We start from the raw sequence: 15,744 nt of genomic DNA, 5'->3' as shown, positions 1-15,744 counted from the left end.
CCCGGGCTGGGGATTCGAACCCACCACCTTAGGTGTACGTGGCTGGCGCCCTAGCCAGTTGAGCTATAGGCGCTGAGCCCAAATTAGCTTTCTAAGAGAATGATCGTTTTTGCTCTCCACTTCTCTTCCTCTGTGAGCATTTGAGAGCGTTCACAAGTTTTGTCTTCAATGTCAGAAATCCTTTCTTCTGCCTGCTCCATTCTGTTACTGAGGGAGTCAACTGTATTTCTCAGATCTTTGAGGGCTGCAAGTTCTTGCCTCAATGTGTCAGAATCTTTGGTGATTTCTTCTTTGAATTCATTGAATTATTGAGACAACTTTTGAAATGCTCCTTGAATTTCTAATTCCAAGTTTGCCTCCATTCTATTAATTTTATTTGCAATCCAAATTCTGAATTTGATTTCTGACATCTCAGGCATTTTTTTATAAATTGGATCTTCAGTTGTGTCTGCCATGTCATTTGTTCCTTGAGGGAGTTGATCTATTCTGGTTATTCATGTTACTGTAGTTTTTCTGCTGATTCCGCCCCATGATTATTTTACACCATTTGGCTAGATGAGCAGATAAGGTGAAGTTGGTTTGGGGGCTCCTGGAATAGTGATTAACTAGCCCTTTGCCCAAGAGCTGGGACTGGTGTCTGTACCTTTTCCCCTAGAGCTTTGCAAAGGACCTGTACAGTGCTACAGCCTGAGACACTGGGGACCTGCTTGGTGTGGTGGGGCTAAGTGTCTCTGTCTTGTTTTTAGCTGGTCTCTGTTCTACCGCAGTGAATCAGTTACTCTGGGTTGAAGTCTTAGCTGTGGAGAAATACCAGCAATTAAGTCACCCTGCCCCCGCTGGGCAACAATTGGAAAAGGAAAATCAAACCTTCCCACAACCACACACCCAGGGTACCAGTTTGGATAGTCCTTGGGTGATTGGCCCAGTTCAAGAGGTCCAGATCAATTGTCCCAGTCAGCACGGGTCTCAGATGGGAGAGTTCAAAATATCTCCAGCAACTAGATAGTAGGGGTCTGCTGGCAGCTTGAGTATGACTCACTCTGGTGCTCCGTGAGGTCAGAAGGACCCACCCAGCAAATAAATTAGTCTGGGAAAGTTGATGCCTCCTTCCCTACATTGTACCTCTGTCACACCCAGTCACTGGTAACCCCGCAGGGCTATGACCCATTTCCCTCCAATGAGCAGATGCTCCCAGGGTTTGTGCCTGCCTGAGTCACAGGGAGATCTATGTCTCCTCAGCCAGGCTGCCTCTCTCTGCCACTATCCAGCAGGGGGAGCTGACGCCTGGCAACTCTGGGTGCTTAATGGAAGCTGGGGTGGTTCACTCAGTTCCACCCCTACCCCTGATTGATGTTACTGACACTTATATTTTGGCAGAATTTGTTTCTAGCTGGCTATATTCCCCTGCACACCAGGTGCTGTTTGAGTTCACAGAAACTGCAACTCAGCCCCAGTCTGTGCTGCTGCCCAGAGCTGGTGTGTGTGTCTCTGTTGCTGTCTATGTTGGGGCAGGTGCGGTTAGAGCTCACACTCAGCTCTCAGTTCCTGCCTTTTCCCGCCTGCCTTTGTCTCAGCTATGATCCTCTGAGGGCTGGGTGCTGCTTAGGCTCATTAAGGCAGTCCTTCTGGCTCAGCTCTGCCTTGGGAGTATGCTGTCTCTGCGTGTGCGTATTCTAGACTCCATCTCTGCCATGCTCCGCCCAGGCAGATACTGCCTCAGGCATACCCTTTGCTCATGGGGTGTACATTTCTGTCCCAGATCTGTTCCTCCAGTGGCTGCCACCAGAAAAGATACCTGGCTTCCTGTGATTGCCCAGAGAGGCAGGGAGTGTCCTTCTAAAATATCCCCAGGGGTGTGAGCCCTATTATTCCTGTTGCTGCTGCTGCTGCTCTGTGCCACAGGGCACCAGCTCTCTCGTTTCCATATGGCTCCCTCAGTTCACCATCTTCTCCTTACTCCCGTGCTGCACAATCATCACAGACCCACAACAGCCCATGCCCTGTCCACACCTCTCGAGAAATGCCCAAGAATCTGGACTCCATGGGGGACAGGCTTCCAGAACTCAGGGTGAGAGTGGAGGAGAGTGCTGGGAGTTCAGTATTGCAGATAGAGAATATATATAGTTTTATATAGTTTTATGCCCAGCAGGAGAGTGTCATGCACACTGGTGGGTCCTCTCTGGGAAGGAGTTCCAGTTTTTAGAGGGATAAAATAGGAGGAGATCTGAACTCTGCTGGCTTGTTTGTATGTAGAAAGTAAATTGTGAGCCATTCTCTTGGGGGAGGGGACTCCTGTCTACTTGGCAATGGATTTTGTACCTATTGTTTGTTTCCTTGGGGTTTCAGCTTGCCTCAGCAGGGTTGATGTGTGTTCTTCAACTTTCTCTCTTGGGTCAGCTCCAGACCATCAGCTTACTTGCTAAACTTCTGTCCTTTAACTCGCCTAGTGGACAGGAGCCTCTGTGGAAAGCTGGCTCCAGTTGGCCATCTTGCCTCTGCCCCCTCTCTACCCTTTTTATGGCTGCATAGTATTCCATGGTGTACATATACCACAATTTGTTAATCCATTCATGGGTTGATGGGCACTTGGGTTGTTTCCTTGTCTTGGCTATTATGAATTGGGCTGCAATAAACATTCTGGTGTAAATGTCTTTGTTGTAAAATAATTTTTGATCACCAATACAGCCTCTGGAGAATCCTCAAAGATCTCAACTTAGATCTCCCATTTGACCCCTCAGTCCCACTACTAGGCATCTATCCAGAAAAAAAAGAATCATTTTATCATAAGGACATTTGCACTATATTGTTTATCACAGCTCAATTTACAATCGCCAAGATGTGGAAACAACCTAAATGCCTATCAATTCACGAGTGAATTAATAAATTGTGGTACATGCACACCATGGAATACTATTCATAAAAAGATGGTGACTTCACGTCTTTTGTAATATCCTGGATGGAGTTGAAACATATTCTTCTTAGTAAAGAATCAAAGGAATAGAAAAGCAATTATCCAATGTACCGAATACTGATATGAAGTCAGTAGATGATGTGATGCATGCCTGCATAGGAGAAAAACTCATATCAATTCAACTGGAGGAAGTGGTATTGAGGGAGGGAGAAGGGAAGGGGTTAGGGTGCTCTCACTGATTGGGCATGGGGTGGGAGTGTTTGGCACACCTTTTGTGTGTGAGTCATGTTCACAGAGGGACTCTACCTAACAAAATCAAATGTTTTGACCTAAATGGTTGTACCCTCACATTAACCTGAAATAAATTTACTATAAAAACTTCCCCCAGGGCGATGCCTGTGGCTCAGTGAGTAGGGTGCCAGCCCCATAAACCAAGGTTGGTGAGTTCAAACCTGGCCCCGGCCAAACTGCAACAAAAACTAGCTGGGTGATGTGGCAGGTGCCTGTGGTCCCAGCTACTCGGGAGGCTGAGGCAAGAGAATTGCCTAAGCCTGGGAGTTGGAAGTTGCTGCGAGATGTGATGCCATGGCACTCTACTGAGGGTGACAAAGTGAGGCTCTGTCTCTAAAAAAAAACAAAAACCAAAAAACAAGAAACTTCCCCCAAACAAAAAAAATTCCTTTAGTATTTCTGATTATCAAGGAATAGTTCAGTCTTGTCAATGAGAAAAATAAAAATTCTTATATTTCATTTAAAAGATTACATCTTTATCAAAGAGATAATCTAGGATACTTTTTAGTTTCTTCCTAAAAAATGCAGACCCATGGGCGGTGCCTGTGGTTCAAAGGGTTAGGGCGCTGGTCATGTATGCCAGAGGTGGCAGGTTCAAACCCAGCCCTGGCCAACAAAAAACGCAGACCCATATAAGGCAAGCATTGTAAAAGATATTGAAGGTAAATGAATGAATACGTGGATGAGAGAACAACTGAACATATGCAAACTATATGGGCCAGTGTTTCTTAAATTAGAATCTGCTTAGAAGTTTTAAAACTAGTGAACTTTTTGTAATAAGCAAATTTAAAATCGACTGCCTGATCTTGTAACTGGGTAATGCCATTTGATTGCAAGGGCAGCATTTGTGTTGGCTATTAAGTTGGGACTAAGTAGTATACCTGTAATTATTCCAGGCTAAAACGATGGAAATGAAGTATCCTAATACTTTTGTGATAAGTAAAGAGAGATGATGATATGCTATAATATATGAGTTGAACAGATTTATAAAAAGTGGAGGAAAGGAAAACTGTGGGAAAATCATGTTGTTAAAATAATATAGGTATGGTAATTTTAACGCTAATTTTAAATGACACTCTAAGAATTAGTATCATTTTTAACTTGAGAAATATGTGAGCAAACAATATTAATATTAATATTACATATTAAGTAAATGTTTATTAGTTTTATAAAGTTGCTTATCAATAATTTATAAATTTGTTTTATATCATAAAATAAATTTAGGCAGGAGTTTATATCGAGTATTTGAACATATTTTAGTTTTAATTTCATCAAAAATAAAGTAATTTTGCGCCCCAAGGAACATTTCTTCCATTGCTTAAGTTTGACAAACACTGATCTATGCTAGCCTCCTATTTGTACGAATGAGGAAACTAAGACTCATGAGCCACATCATCAGTAAGGATAGGAAAAGGCAGTTTTATATTATTTGAAATTATTCTGCATGAATTAATAATTTTCATTATTTATAAAATTTTTTCTTTTTAAGGATTTAGAAAGGTCCCTACTAAAGCCAATTTTAGTTGTTCTCAGTAAGAATGCTAAGAAAAATATAGTATTTATTTTCATGTTTATTTAGTAGTTTATAATTTACTAATGCTTTTATTTATACTATTTTTTAACCCCAAATATTTAGAGTGACCTTTGGGGGGAGATTGTTATTTCCATTTTATAGATGGAGGCTTGATGATGTGAGAGGTAAACAGACTTGCCTAAGGTCATATTGCCAGTGAGGGACAGAACTGGGATTTGAGCACATTGCTTTCCATTTTGATATTCCAGTAGTATACTAAACTAAACTGAAATTTTTAATATTTAAATAATTCTTTTAGGTTGTGATATTTCTTTGAGCATATCCAAGTCTGATTTTTTTCCCTCTAGGCATTACATTTACTGTTAATATTTTTCTTATAGTCTGTATTTCAGATCATTTATGGTATATGTTTTACTCATTAACGTGATGAGCACGATATTCTTAAATTCCTTAATCCATGTACTTTACTTTTATTATCTAAAGTCTTTTGTTTAATCCGGTGTGTTGTTTGATTTTATTTTCCTAATAGGTCCTGATTGTTCTTTGAATGTTCCCTCTACTGAGTCTTACTGGATTCTGCCAAATGTTAAACCGTTCAGTCCCTCTGTAGGTCGGGCTTCACATAAAGCAGTTTTACATGGGAAATTTATGTGGGTGATTGGTGGATATACTTTTAACTACAGTTCTTTTCAAATGGTCCTGAAGTAAGTATTTATTTTCAGATTTTCACCTTCTATTTTTTAAGCTGGATTTTTATCCTAAATGTTTTGTTTTATTGCTGTCCCACCATTTAAATGGTTATCTTGTTATGGTATCTGTTTGCTAATAGGACTGATTCGTGAATTTATGAACTTAATATGTCCATAGTTAATTATTTGTCATTGTACATTCAGGTTTGCTTTGTGTAGAAATTTCATTACCTCTCTAGAGTGCTTTAAATAAATTATGAATTTGAAAATGTTAAAATTGCTTGTGTAAAAATTTCATTGCCTCTCTAGAATGCTTTAAGTAAATTCTTAGCTGAAAATGTTAAACTCAAATAAGGGCAAGCAATGCCCTTATTTGCATATATTGGGCATAATGAATTATGCCATCTTTTATTTTTTCAGAATGAAGTATAAGCACATATACAAAAGTACCTTTGGAATGTTCTGTAAATTTGCATGTACCTGAACTTTTACGTTGTATATACTTTATAAAACTTCTGTTGAGAGAACAGTGCCTATATTATAAAATAGATCATTCATTTATTGTTGGTTCAGTAAAGACTGTTCTCTGCATAATTGAATAAGGGGAATCACATGGATAGCAGCATTAATCGTATTTGTTTTCTAGCTGATGACTATATTTTGCAAACCATTCAATAACAGAATAAGAGAGGAAATAGGCAGAATAATTTGATTATCAATGTTATTCTCAGGTTTGATATTCACAATTTGTAGTAACTGTTGCAACTTAGGCATCAACCAATCTGATCTGGCCCTGGATAGTATACCATAATGGCATGTATACCATAATGGCATGTACCACATAGAATTGCTAGATATAGTAGATAAATACACCAAACATCCAGTTAAACCTGAGTTTCAGATACACAACAAATAAATTTTTAGTTGAAGGAAGGCCTCTTGCAGTATGTACTATATTAATGTTTTGTTTTGCCCCAAATATTGCATGGGTCATACCTTTTACTAAAAATTGTTTGTTGTTTATCTGAAATTCAGATTTAACTGAGCATACAGTATTTTATCTGACAACTCTACCCACTGAATGTATTAACCCTATTTACTTTGAAGACTTAAAAAATTATATAAGGGGAGATTGCTTTAAAAATATGATTGAATGTGACTGGAATTAAATTGTAAAATAAAATAAATTCTGAAAAGAGGGAGAGAGTGTTTTAGGTGAATAAGTGAAAAATTAGAATTCCATAACATTCCATAACATGGAATTCTTATATGAAGAATAAAAATAGTAGAAAGAATTAAAAGAGAGTTAGTGGGATTAAAATGAATTGTTACTATGTGAAAAGAACCTGAAGAAATAATGATGTTTAAATGTGAAAATTAAAAGGAAATTAACCTTGATTAAATAAAGTGAAAGTCCTATGAAATTAGAGTTTGAATTTTGAATTTTGAATTTTGAATTAAATTGTGATATTTTCAAAGTTAATTTGTGAAGACAAAGAATAAAATTATGAAGAAAGCATAGACATTTCAAAAGTTGTGTCTTTGCAAGTTTAATAGACTATTTAAAATTAAGTGATAAATATTATTTGATATTCTCTATACTTGTATACTTTTCACTTGAACCAAATATTTTTGTCTAAAGTCTTTTTAGTTTGTCTTGGTTATAGCATTTATATAGCTATGTAGTAAGCTATGAAGTATCAGATTAGAAAGAACTTTATTGCTGTTTCCACAGGTTAGAGAATATTTTTCATCATTTTAAATGTAGTTCAATTGTAAGAAAGGACATTTAAACAGCTTTTAGAAGTGGTAGTGTCAGTCACAATTTATCTTCTCTAGCAAAATTTGATTGGGTGTAGATGTTACATTTTAAGAGGAAATCATTGACCAAGTAGTACAAAATAGTAGTGTCTATTAAATTAGAGCGTAATTAGTAAATAGTAGTGTCTATTATATATATATGTACTGTAAAACAGAATATATAAGCATTAATGAAATTAACATTTGTTCATGAGCATAATAAACTGTTTTGAACACTTAACTATGTGCTTGATGCTTGGGATATAGCAGTGAACATAACAAGTGCCCCCTATTATTATAAAATTAGTGAGGCAAGGTTGGCAATGAAAAATCAAATGCAATTAACTAAGTAAATTATATATGACCATATATATGTATATATATTATGTTTATGTGTATATAGATAGATAGGTAGATAGTGGGGTGTGGGGGGGACAAATCTGGAGTGCCAAAGAGCAGAGAGTTGCAATTAAAAATGTGGTACTCAAGTCAGGCTTCATGAGAAAGGTGAGAACTGAGTGAAAAGGTGGAGATCAGAGCTTTGGCAACACAGTTATATGTGGTAGGTAGATGCAGAAAAGAGCCAGATGAGGGGTTGAAGATCAGAGCTCTTTGAAGTGTTTAAAGAACAAAAATGAAGCCCATGTAACTTGCATGGAATATGAGAGAGTGACAGATCATGGGTATTGTGGACCTTTTGGAATCATGGAAGGGTTTTGAGCTTGTTTTAACTTTTACTTTAAAAGAGTCACCATGGCCACTTCATTTGATAATATACTGGTGACTGGGAGGAAGAGTAGAAACAGGGATTAAATTAGGATGAAGTTAGCAAGGGAATGAGTTCCAGATAGAGAGAAGGACCAAGAAGCGAGTCTGAGACACTATATCAGTAAGAGTTTGGGAGAAACCAGTAAAGGAGACTAAAAAAGAGTGACCAGTGAGCCATGAAAACTTAGACAGTACAGTGTCTTCCAAGGCAAGAGAAGGCAGTGTATGAAGGTTAAGGGACGACTGGCAATGTCAAATGCTAATGATTAGCCAGGTCAAGGAAAGTAAGAAAGAAAGGTGGCCGTGGAATTTAATGTAAAGAAGCTGACCTCAACAAAAGTAGTTTTACTGGTGTAGTGGGGTTAAAAGCCTGATTAGAGTTAGTTTAAGAAAGATTGATGGGGGCCAGAGCAATAAAGAAATAAAGCAGTAACAAAATGGGGTGGTATCTTAACAGTGGGGAGTAAGGTCTAGAGGAGTTGCTTTTTTTATTAAAAATAATTTTTTTTGTTTTGGGTGGTGCCTGTGGTTCAAAGGAGTACGGCACCGGCCCCATATGCTGGAGGTGGTGGGTTCAAACCCAGCCCCAGCCCAAAAAAAATTGCAAAAAAAAGAAAAAATAACAATAATTTTTTAAAATTAAAAATAACACCATGTTTGTATGCTGATGGTAATGATCTGGTAAGGCCAAACAAACAAACAAATAACAACAACAATAACAACAACAAAAACAGTGATGTAGGAAAGAAGTGGGAGAACTGCTGGGGTTGTGGAATCCAGAGCATGGGACTATGAAAACTCATATATAGCAAGGATCAGCAAATTACAGAGTATTGCCCAGGGCCTGAAAGATATCAATGAGTTTTTCCATTTTTAATAGATATACCCTATAAATATATGCAACTATTATGTATCTTTAATAATTAAAAATTTAAAAAAATTAAAAAAAATATGAACTTTTTTAAAAAATAAAGAAGAATATATAAAACCAATGTGGTCCGCAAAGGCTAAGATGTTTACAGTCTGACCTTTTATGGAAATAGTTTACTGAGCCCTAAATGGTAACTTGGAAAGCAATAGGTTGTCTGCAGGTACAGGTAGGTGGGTAGATTTTGTGATGCAAGACTGTGAAAGTTGTATTCTTATTCATTGAATTTCCTCATTTATGTCATACACATGTATCTTACAGTTCTAATCTAGGAAATAAATTAAAAAATATTGAAATATATTTTGGTACTCTTATCTTTCTTGTGAAGGGGTATTTGTCTTTCCTGGTAAGTTGAAGGAAGAAAAATAGGTAGGATATAATAATTGGTAATGAGCTTCTTATTGTAAAAAAGGGCTCTTTTTCTTGGCTGGATGCTTACTCTTATATGTTTTGGAAAACTAAGGAGATTTGAGTCTAGAATATGGTGATGGTCCAACTGGAATTCTGTTAGATATTTGAGGTCCATAGTTTGGAAGTTCAATTTTCATAGGTACTAGATCAAAATAAAAAAATATGAATTTTCTTTTTGTTTCCCATAATTGTGCAGTAATTTATTTTTATAGAATCTTCTATATTATCATATTCATTTTGCACAATCTTAAAAAATGATCAGTAAAAAAGGCTATATTCGTGCACAGAAAATATATACTTCTTGGGTAATGTTTATAATGCTAAGCTAAGTATGTATGGGAATGTAAAAGTAGTACAGCCAATATGGAAAAAAGTGTGGAGGCTCCTCACAAAACTAAAAATATAACTGCTATTATATATAATCTGACAATCTTACTACTGGGTATATATATACAAGGAAAGGAAATCCATATATCGAAAAGATATCTGTACTCTGTTTATTGCAGCACTATTCACAATAGCCAGAATAGAGAATCAATCTGAGTATCCATCAACTGAGAATGGATAAAGAAAATGTGCCATATATCCACAATGGAATATTATTTGGCCATAAAAAGAATGAAATCCTATCTTTAGCAGCAATGTGGATGGAAGTGGAGGTCCTGATGTTAAGTGAAATAAACCAGGTTGAGAAAGACAAATACATTGCATGTCTTCACTCATATGTAGGAGCTAAGAAAGTGGATCTCAGGAGGTAGAGAATAGATTAGTAGTTATCAAAGGTCGGGAAAGGAATGGGGAAGTGGAGGGTGAAGACAAGTTGGTTAAATGGCACAAAATACAATTAGACAGAAAGATTATGTTCTACTATTCAGTAGTACGGTTAACACTAATTTATTCTATATATCAAAATATGTAAAAGAATTATAATGTTCCCAATACAAAGAAAAGATAAATGTGTTAGGTGATAGATACACCAATTGTCCTGATTTGATCATTGTATATTGTATACATGTATCACAGTATCACATTCCTTCCAAATATGTACAACTATTACGTATCAATAAAAATTAAAAAAGAATTATGATAACTTAAAAAAAGAATAAAAATGAATACCTAAAGCAAATAGAATTCCCATCTGTTTTCAAGAAGGAAAGCTGGTTTAAAAAAAACAATTTTAAAATACAGAACAGCTCACTGTTGTGTAGGTTAACCAATTGGTTGAAATTATTAAAGGAAATTGGACAACTAATTCCAGTAATAAATATCTTAGTAAAGTTCATGTATACTATACATTTTGGTGGTTGAATCCTAATTTAGATTAGGTATTTTGAGTGAATCTTTATTAAAACTTTCTAATATTGCATAAGAAATCATGAGTTTATTAGTTACAATTCTCTTTGAATTTAATAAATTCTTGGATACAAGAGAATAAAAGCATATGCAAAGTAAAAATAATAAGTGAATCTTAGTTTATAAAATTCTTTTCTTTTTTTTTGTTTTTAGTTACAATTTAGAAAGCAGTATATGGAATCTGGGAAGTCTATCAAGGGGACCTCTCCAAAGATATGGACACTCTCTTGCTTTGTATCAGGTATGGCTCCTGCTTTTCAAATTTTGATCAGACATTTTGAAGGGTTTACCTCAGAGGAAAAAAATACTAAATCTCAGATATATTTCAAATACTAGTAAGAAAAGTGCATTTTATGGATGGATCACAGTAACTGGAGATATCATATACTCATATCATATTTTAGTGAAAGAATATATTTTGTAACAATTGCCCATTGGATACGTAAAGAAATGAAGATTGAATATTTGTCCATGGCTTTATACCTAGTCATTAGATCAATTCCTTTTTATAAAAAGTTATGATAAAATATATATAACATAAATTTATTATTTTAGCCATTTTTAATGATAGAGTTCAGTGGCAGGCATTAAGTACATTGACGTTGTATAATGGTAGCTACCATTATCTTGCAAAACAGAAGCAGTAAGTCCCCATACCTCCCTTCCCCCACACCCCTGGAAACCACCAATCTACTTTCTGTCCCTGTGAATTTGACTCATCTAGGTACCACGTGTAAGTAGAATGATACAGTATTTGTTCTTTTGTGATTGACTACTTATTTCTGTTGGAGCTGATGTCTTCAGAGATCATACATGTTCCGTCATGTGTCAGAATGTCTTTCCTTTTCAGGTAAAATAAATATTCTATTACTCATATGTGTATACCGTATTTTGTTTATACATTCATCTGTTGTCAGACACTTAGATGGCATCTACCTTTTGGCCACTGGAAATAATATTTATATGAACCTATGTATACAACTATCTGAATTTCTGCTTTCAGTTTTTTTGGGTGTACATGGAAGTGGAATTGCTGGATCATATGGTAATTCTATGTTTAATTTTTTGAGGAAAGGCCATATTGTTTTTCACTTGGTTGCACCATTTTCTATTCCAACCAACATTCCCATCAGCAGCACACAGCATTCCTATTTGTCCATAGCCTCATCAACACTTGTTATTTTCTGTTTTTCTTTTTTGATAATTGGCCTCCTAATGAGTATGAAGTAGTATCTCATTGTGATTTTGATTTACATTTCCTGCATGATTAGTTATGTTGACCAAATTTTCAAGTGTTCATTGGCCCCTATATCTTCCTCTTCTTCTATTTAAGTCTTTTGCTTTTTTTGACTTGTTGGGTTGTTTGCTTTTTTTTGCTATTAAGTTGTATGAGTTCTTCATCTATTATAGTATCAACCTGTATCAAATATATACTTTACAAATATTTTTGCCACATCTGTGGGCTGTCTTCTCAGTCTGTTGATAGTGTCTTTTGATGCATAAAATTTTAAAATTATTTTGTAGTTCAGTTTATCTGTTTTTTCTTTTACCTGTGCTCATATATAAGAAATCATTGCCAAATCTGATGTCACAAAGCTTTTAATCTGTATTTTTAAAGGTTTAAAGTTTTAGCTCTTATGTTTAGATTTTTTGTTCCATTTTGAGTTAAATTTTGTGTAATAGTGTAAGGTAATGTATAATTTCATTCCTTTGCCTCAGAATAGCCGTTTTTTCCAACATCATTTGTTGAAAAAATCTGTCTTGGCACTCTACTGGAAAATCATTTGACTATTGGTGAGGGTTTATTTCTGGGCCCTCTATTCTATTTTATTGATCTATACGTGTCTTTATACGAGTACCAGTATATTACTGTGCCTGTGTCTTTATATGTGTGGTTAAGTTTTGAAGTTGGGAAGTATGAGACCTCCAACTTTTTTTTCAAGATTATTTTGTCTATACACAGTCCTTTGAAATTCTATCTGAATTTTAGAATGGAGTTTTTTATTTTGGTAAAAATGTGGGATTTTGATAGGAATTGCATTGGAATTAGTTATTTTTATGTATTTGTGGGATTTATAAATTTAGGATGATGAAAATGATAGGCCATTTCTCTGGTCTTTATTTAGAATCAGTAAAAATTCAGGTATTTAAAAAGCCTAGAAATAGGCCTTTTAAATCTAGAATTTATATATTTTCTGTGCTACTGTAAAAATATTTGGACAACAAGGGAGTAATACACAGAATGAAATACCTCTTTTTTGTATGTATATATGTTTTAAAATTAAATTAAAATCTATGTATACATATATACTTTTAAAAATCTTCTTTTAGTTTTAGTATTTTGTTTTCTCTTTTGTAATAGCATTTTTTAGAAATAATTGATATATAGTTCATTCATATGTAGTGTATTATTTAATAGTTTTTAGTATTGTCAGAATTGTGCAATCATCTTTTGCAGAGTTGTATAAGATCACACAGTTGTATAATCAATTTTAGGACATTTTTATCACTTTACGTAAAAACTTGTACTCTTTAACTGTTACCACCCCCCCCAAACCTCCTTGTTTCCCCAACCTTAAAAAATCCTGTATCTACTTTTTGTCTCTTTATATTTGTCTATTCTGGACATTTCATGTGAACAGTCATATACTGTGGCTTATGACTGGCGTATTTCACTTAGCATTATGTTTTCAAGGTTATTCTTATTGTCGTATATCAGTATTTCATTCCTTTTTATGGCTGAATAACATTCAATTTTATGGATATACAGCATTTTGTTTATCTGTTCATCAGTTGATGGATATTTGAATTGTGTCTGCCTTTTGGCTATTAGGAATAATGTTGCTGTGAAGATTTGTGTATAAATTTTTATGTAGGCATATGTTTTTATTTCCTTTGAGTATGCAAGTGAAATTGCTGGGTCAAATGGTAATTGTGTATTTAACTTTTTGAAGAATTACAGACTGTTTTCTAAAGTGGTTGCACCATTTTGCATTCCTACCAACCATGTTTGAAAGTTCCTATTTCTGTACACCCTTGTCAACTTGCTAGTATCTGTTTTTTTGATTATAGCCATCCTGTTGGTGTGAATTGTTATCTTATTGTGGTTTTGATGTGTATTTTCTTGTTGAGTAATGATGTCAAGCATCTTAATGTGCTTATTGGCCATTGTGAATTGTCTTTGGAGAAATATCTATTCAAGTCCTTTGCCCATTTTAAAATTAGATTGTCTTTTAATTATTGAATTGTAATGGTTCTTTATATATTCTACATACAAATCTCTTATCAGATATATAATTTGCAATCATTTCCCTCCATTTTGTCTGCTGTTTCACTTCTTGATGGCATTTTTGGAAAGCAAAAGTCTTTTTTTTGTTGTTGTTTGTTTTGATAAAGTACGATTTTTCTTTGTTTTACTTTTGTTGCTTATAATTCTGGGGTCATATCTAATAATTCATTGCCAAAGCCTAGGTCATAAAGTTTTGCCATATTTTTTGTTTTAAGAGTTTTATAGTTTTGGCCTTTACATTTAGCTTGATCTAATTTGAGTAATTTTGTATGGTATGCAGTAAGGGTTCAACTTTATTCTTTTGAATGTACCTATGCAGTTCTACCAGCACCAGTTCTTGAAGAGATTACTCTTTTCTCTTTGAATTGGTTTTGGCATTCTTGTCAAAAATTAATTGGCCATAGATATGTGGGATTATTTCTGGGCTTTCAGTTCTGTTCCATTGATTTGTCCTATTGGTACTGTGTCTTGATTACTTTTGCTTTGCAGGAAGTTTTTGAGAAGTGTGAGTCCTCTGATTTAGTTCTTTTATAAGACTGTTCTGATTTTCTGCATCCTTTCAATTCAGTATGAATTTTAGAATCAATTTGTTAATTTCTGCAAAGAAGCCAGATGAGATTATGTTAAATCTGTGGATCAATTTGGAGATTATTGCCACTTTTAACAATGTAAAATTGTAAGACCAATAAACATGGAATGTCTTTCTATTTCTTTAGATCTTTAAGTTTTTTTCAACAATGTTTTATAATTTTCAGAGTATCTCTTTTGGTTTTCTTCTGTTAAATTTATTCCTGAGCATTTCATTCTTTTTGTCAATGAAATTGTTTCCTTAGTTTCGTTTTTGGATTGTTCATTGCAAATTTTTAGAAATACAATTTACTTTTGTACATTGATTTCAGCAATATTGCAAGATATAAGATCGTTTATTAGATCTAAGTGTTTGTTTTATTTTCTTAGGATTTCTGTATACAAGACCATGTTATCCATGAATAGAAATTTTTACTTCTTCCTTTACAATCTGAATGCCTTATGCTTATTTGCCCTAGCTAAAACCTCCAGTACCATGTTGAATAGAAGTGGCAAAAGCAAGCATTGTTAATGTTATTCTTGACCTTAGGGGAATGCATCCATTCTTTCACCATTAAGTTTAATGTGATTTCCTTAGATGTCTTTTATCAAGCTGAAGTTTCCTTCCATTTTTAGTTTGTTGAAATAATGATGACATATTATTTATGTATCATTGATTTCCCTCATATGCAACTGAAATTATTTGTATAATTTATAAGTACTATAATGATTTACCAGAGGTGAACAGAAGGCAATATAGCATCTTCTCATAGCCCTGAGAAATGGTAATAAAAAAGTACTCCACATGATACCCAAATGTGATCTACCAGTTTGGTGAACAGCACTTTGTGAAAACAGGGAATAATACAGAATAACACAAAGAAGTACAAATGATGGTAAAATTCAAATGTAGCAACTAGGGATTCAGATCATTCAAATATTGAAAAAATTGTCTCTTAGTAGTGTTAATTAGCACTTAGTAGTGTAATTAGTTTGTTACAACTTTTCTGTTGTATGGAAGGAGTAAATTACTGTTATAGAACTACCTTACTCATAAATGTTAAGTTATTAATTAGCTTATTGCATTTTTTATTCCCCCAATAATACTTTGGTATATTCCTCCTATATGATATTTAAAAATATACTTTATTGAATACATAGTGTAATAGTTTTGAATAAAATATCTTTTTTTTTTTTTTTTTT

At 34.5% G+C, this 15,744-nt stretch overlaps 1 protein-coding gene across 1 annotated transcript in view; it reads left to right on the top strand.

Moving 5' to 3' along the window:
• The window catches only part of ATRNL1 (attractin like 1), a 701,118-nt gene that overhangs the window by 56,689 nt on the left and 628,685 nt on the right, over positions 1–15,744 (top strand). Inside the window, exons 6-7 of the mRNA XM_003787143.1 lie at positions 5,266–5,440; positions 10,839–10,926. Of these exons, the coding sequence (XP_003787191.1) occupies positions 5,266–5,440; positions 10,839–10,926 (263 nt within the window). The remainder of the gene's footprint in view (positions 1–5,265; positions 5,441–10,838; positions 10,927–15,744) is intronic.

This window comes from Otolemur garnettii, unplaced genomic scaffold, assembly GCF_000181295.1.
Source record: "Otolemur garnettii isolate 467f Iridium unplaced genomic scaffold, OtoGar3 scaffold00021, whole genome shotgun sequence".
In the NCBI taxonomy this organism is placed as follows: domain Eukaryota; kingdom Metazoa; phylum Chordata; class Mammalia; order Primates; family Galagidae; genus Otolemur; species Otolemur garnettii.
The sequence above is the reverse complement of the archived record's forward strand: the minus strand, read 5'-3'. Positions and strand labels throughout refer to the sequence as shown.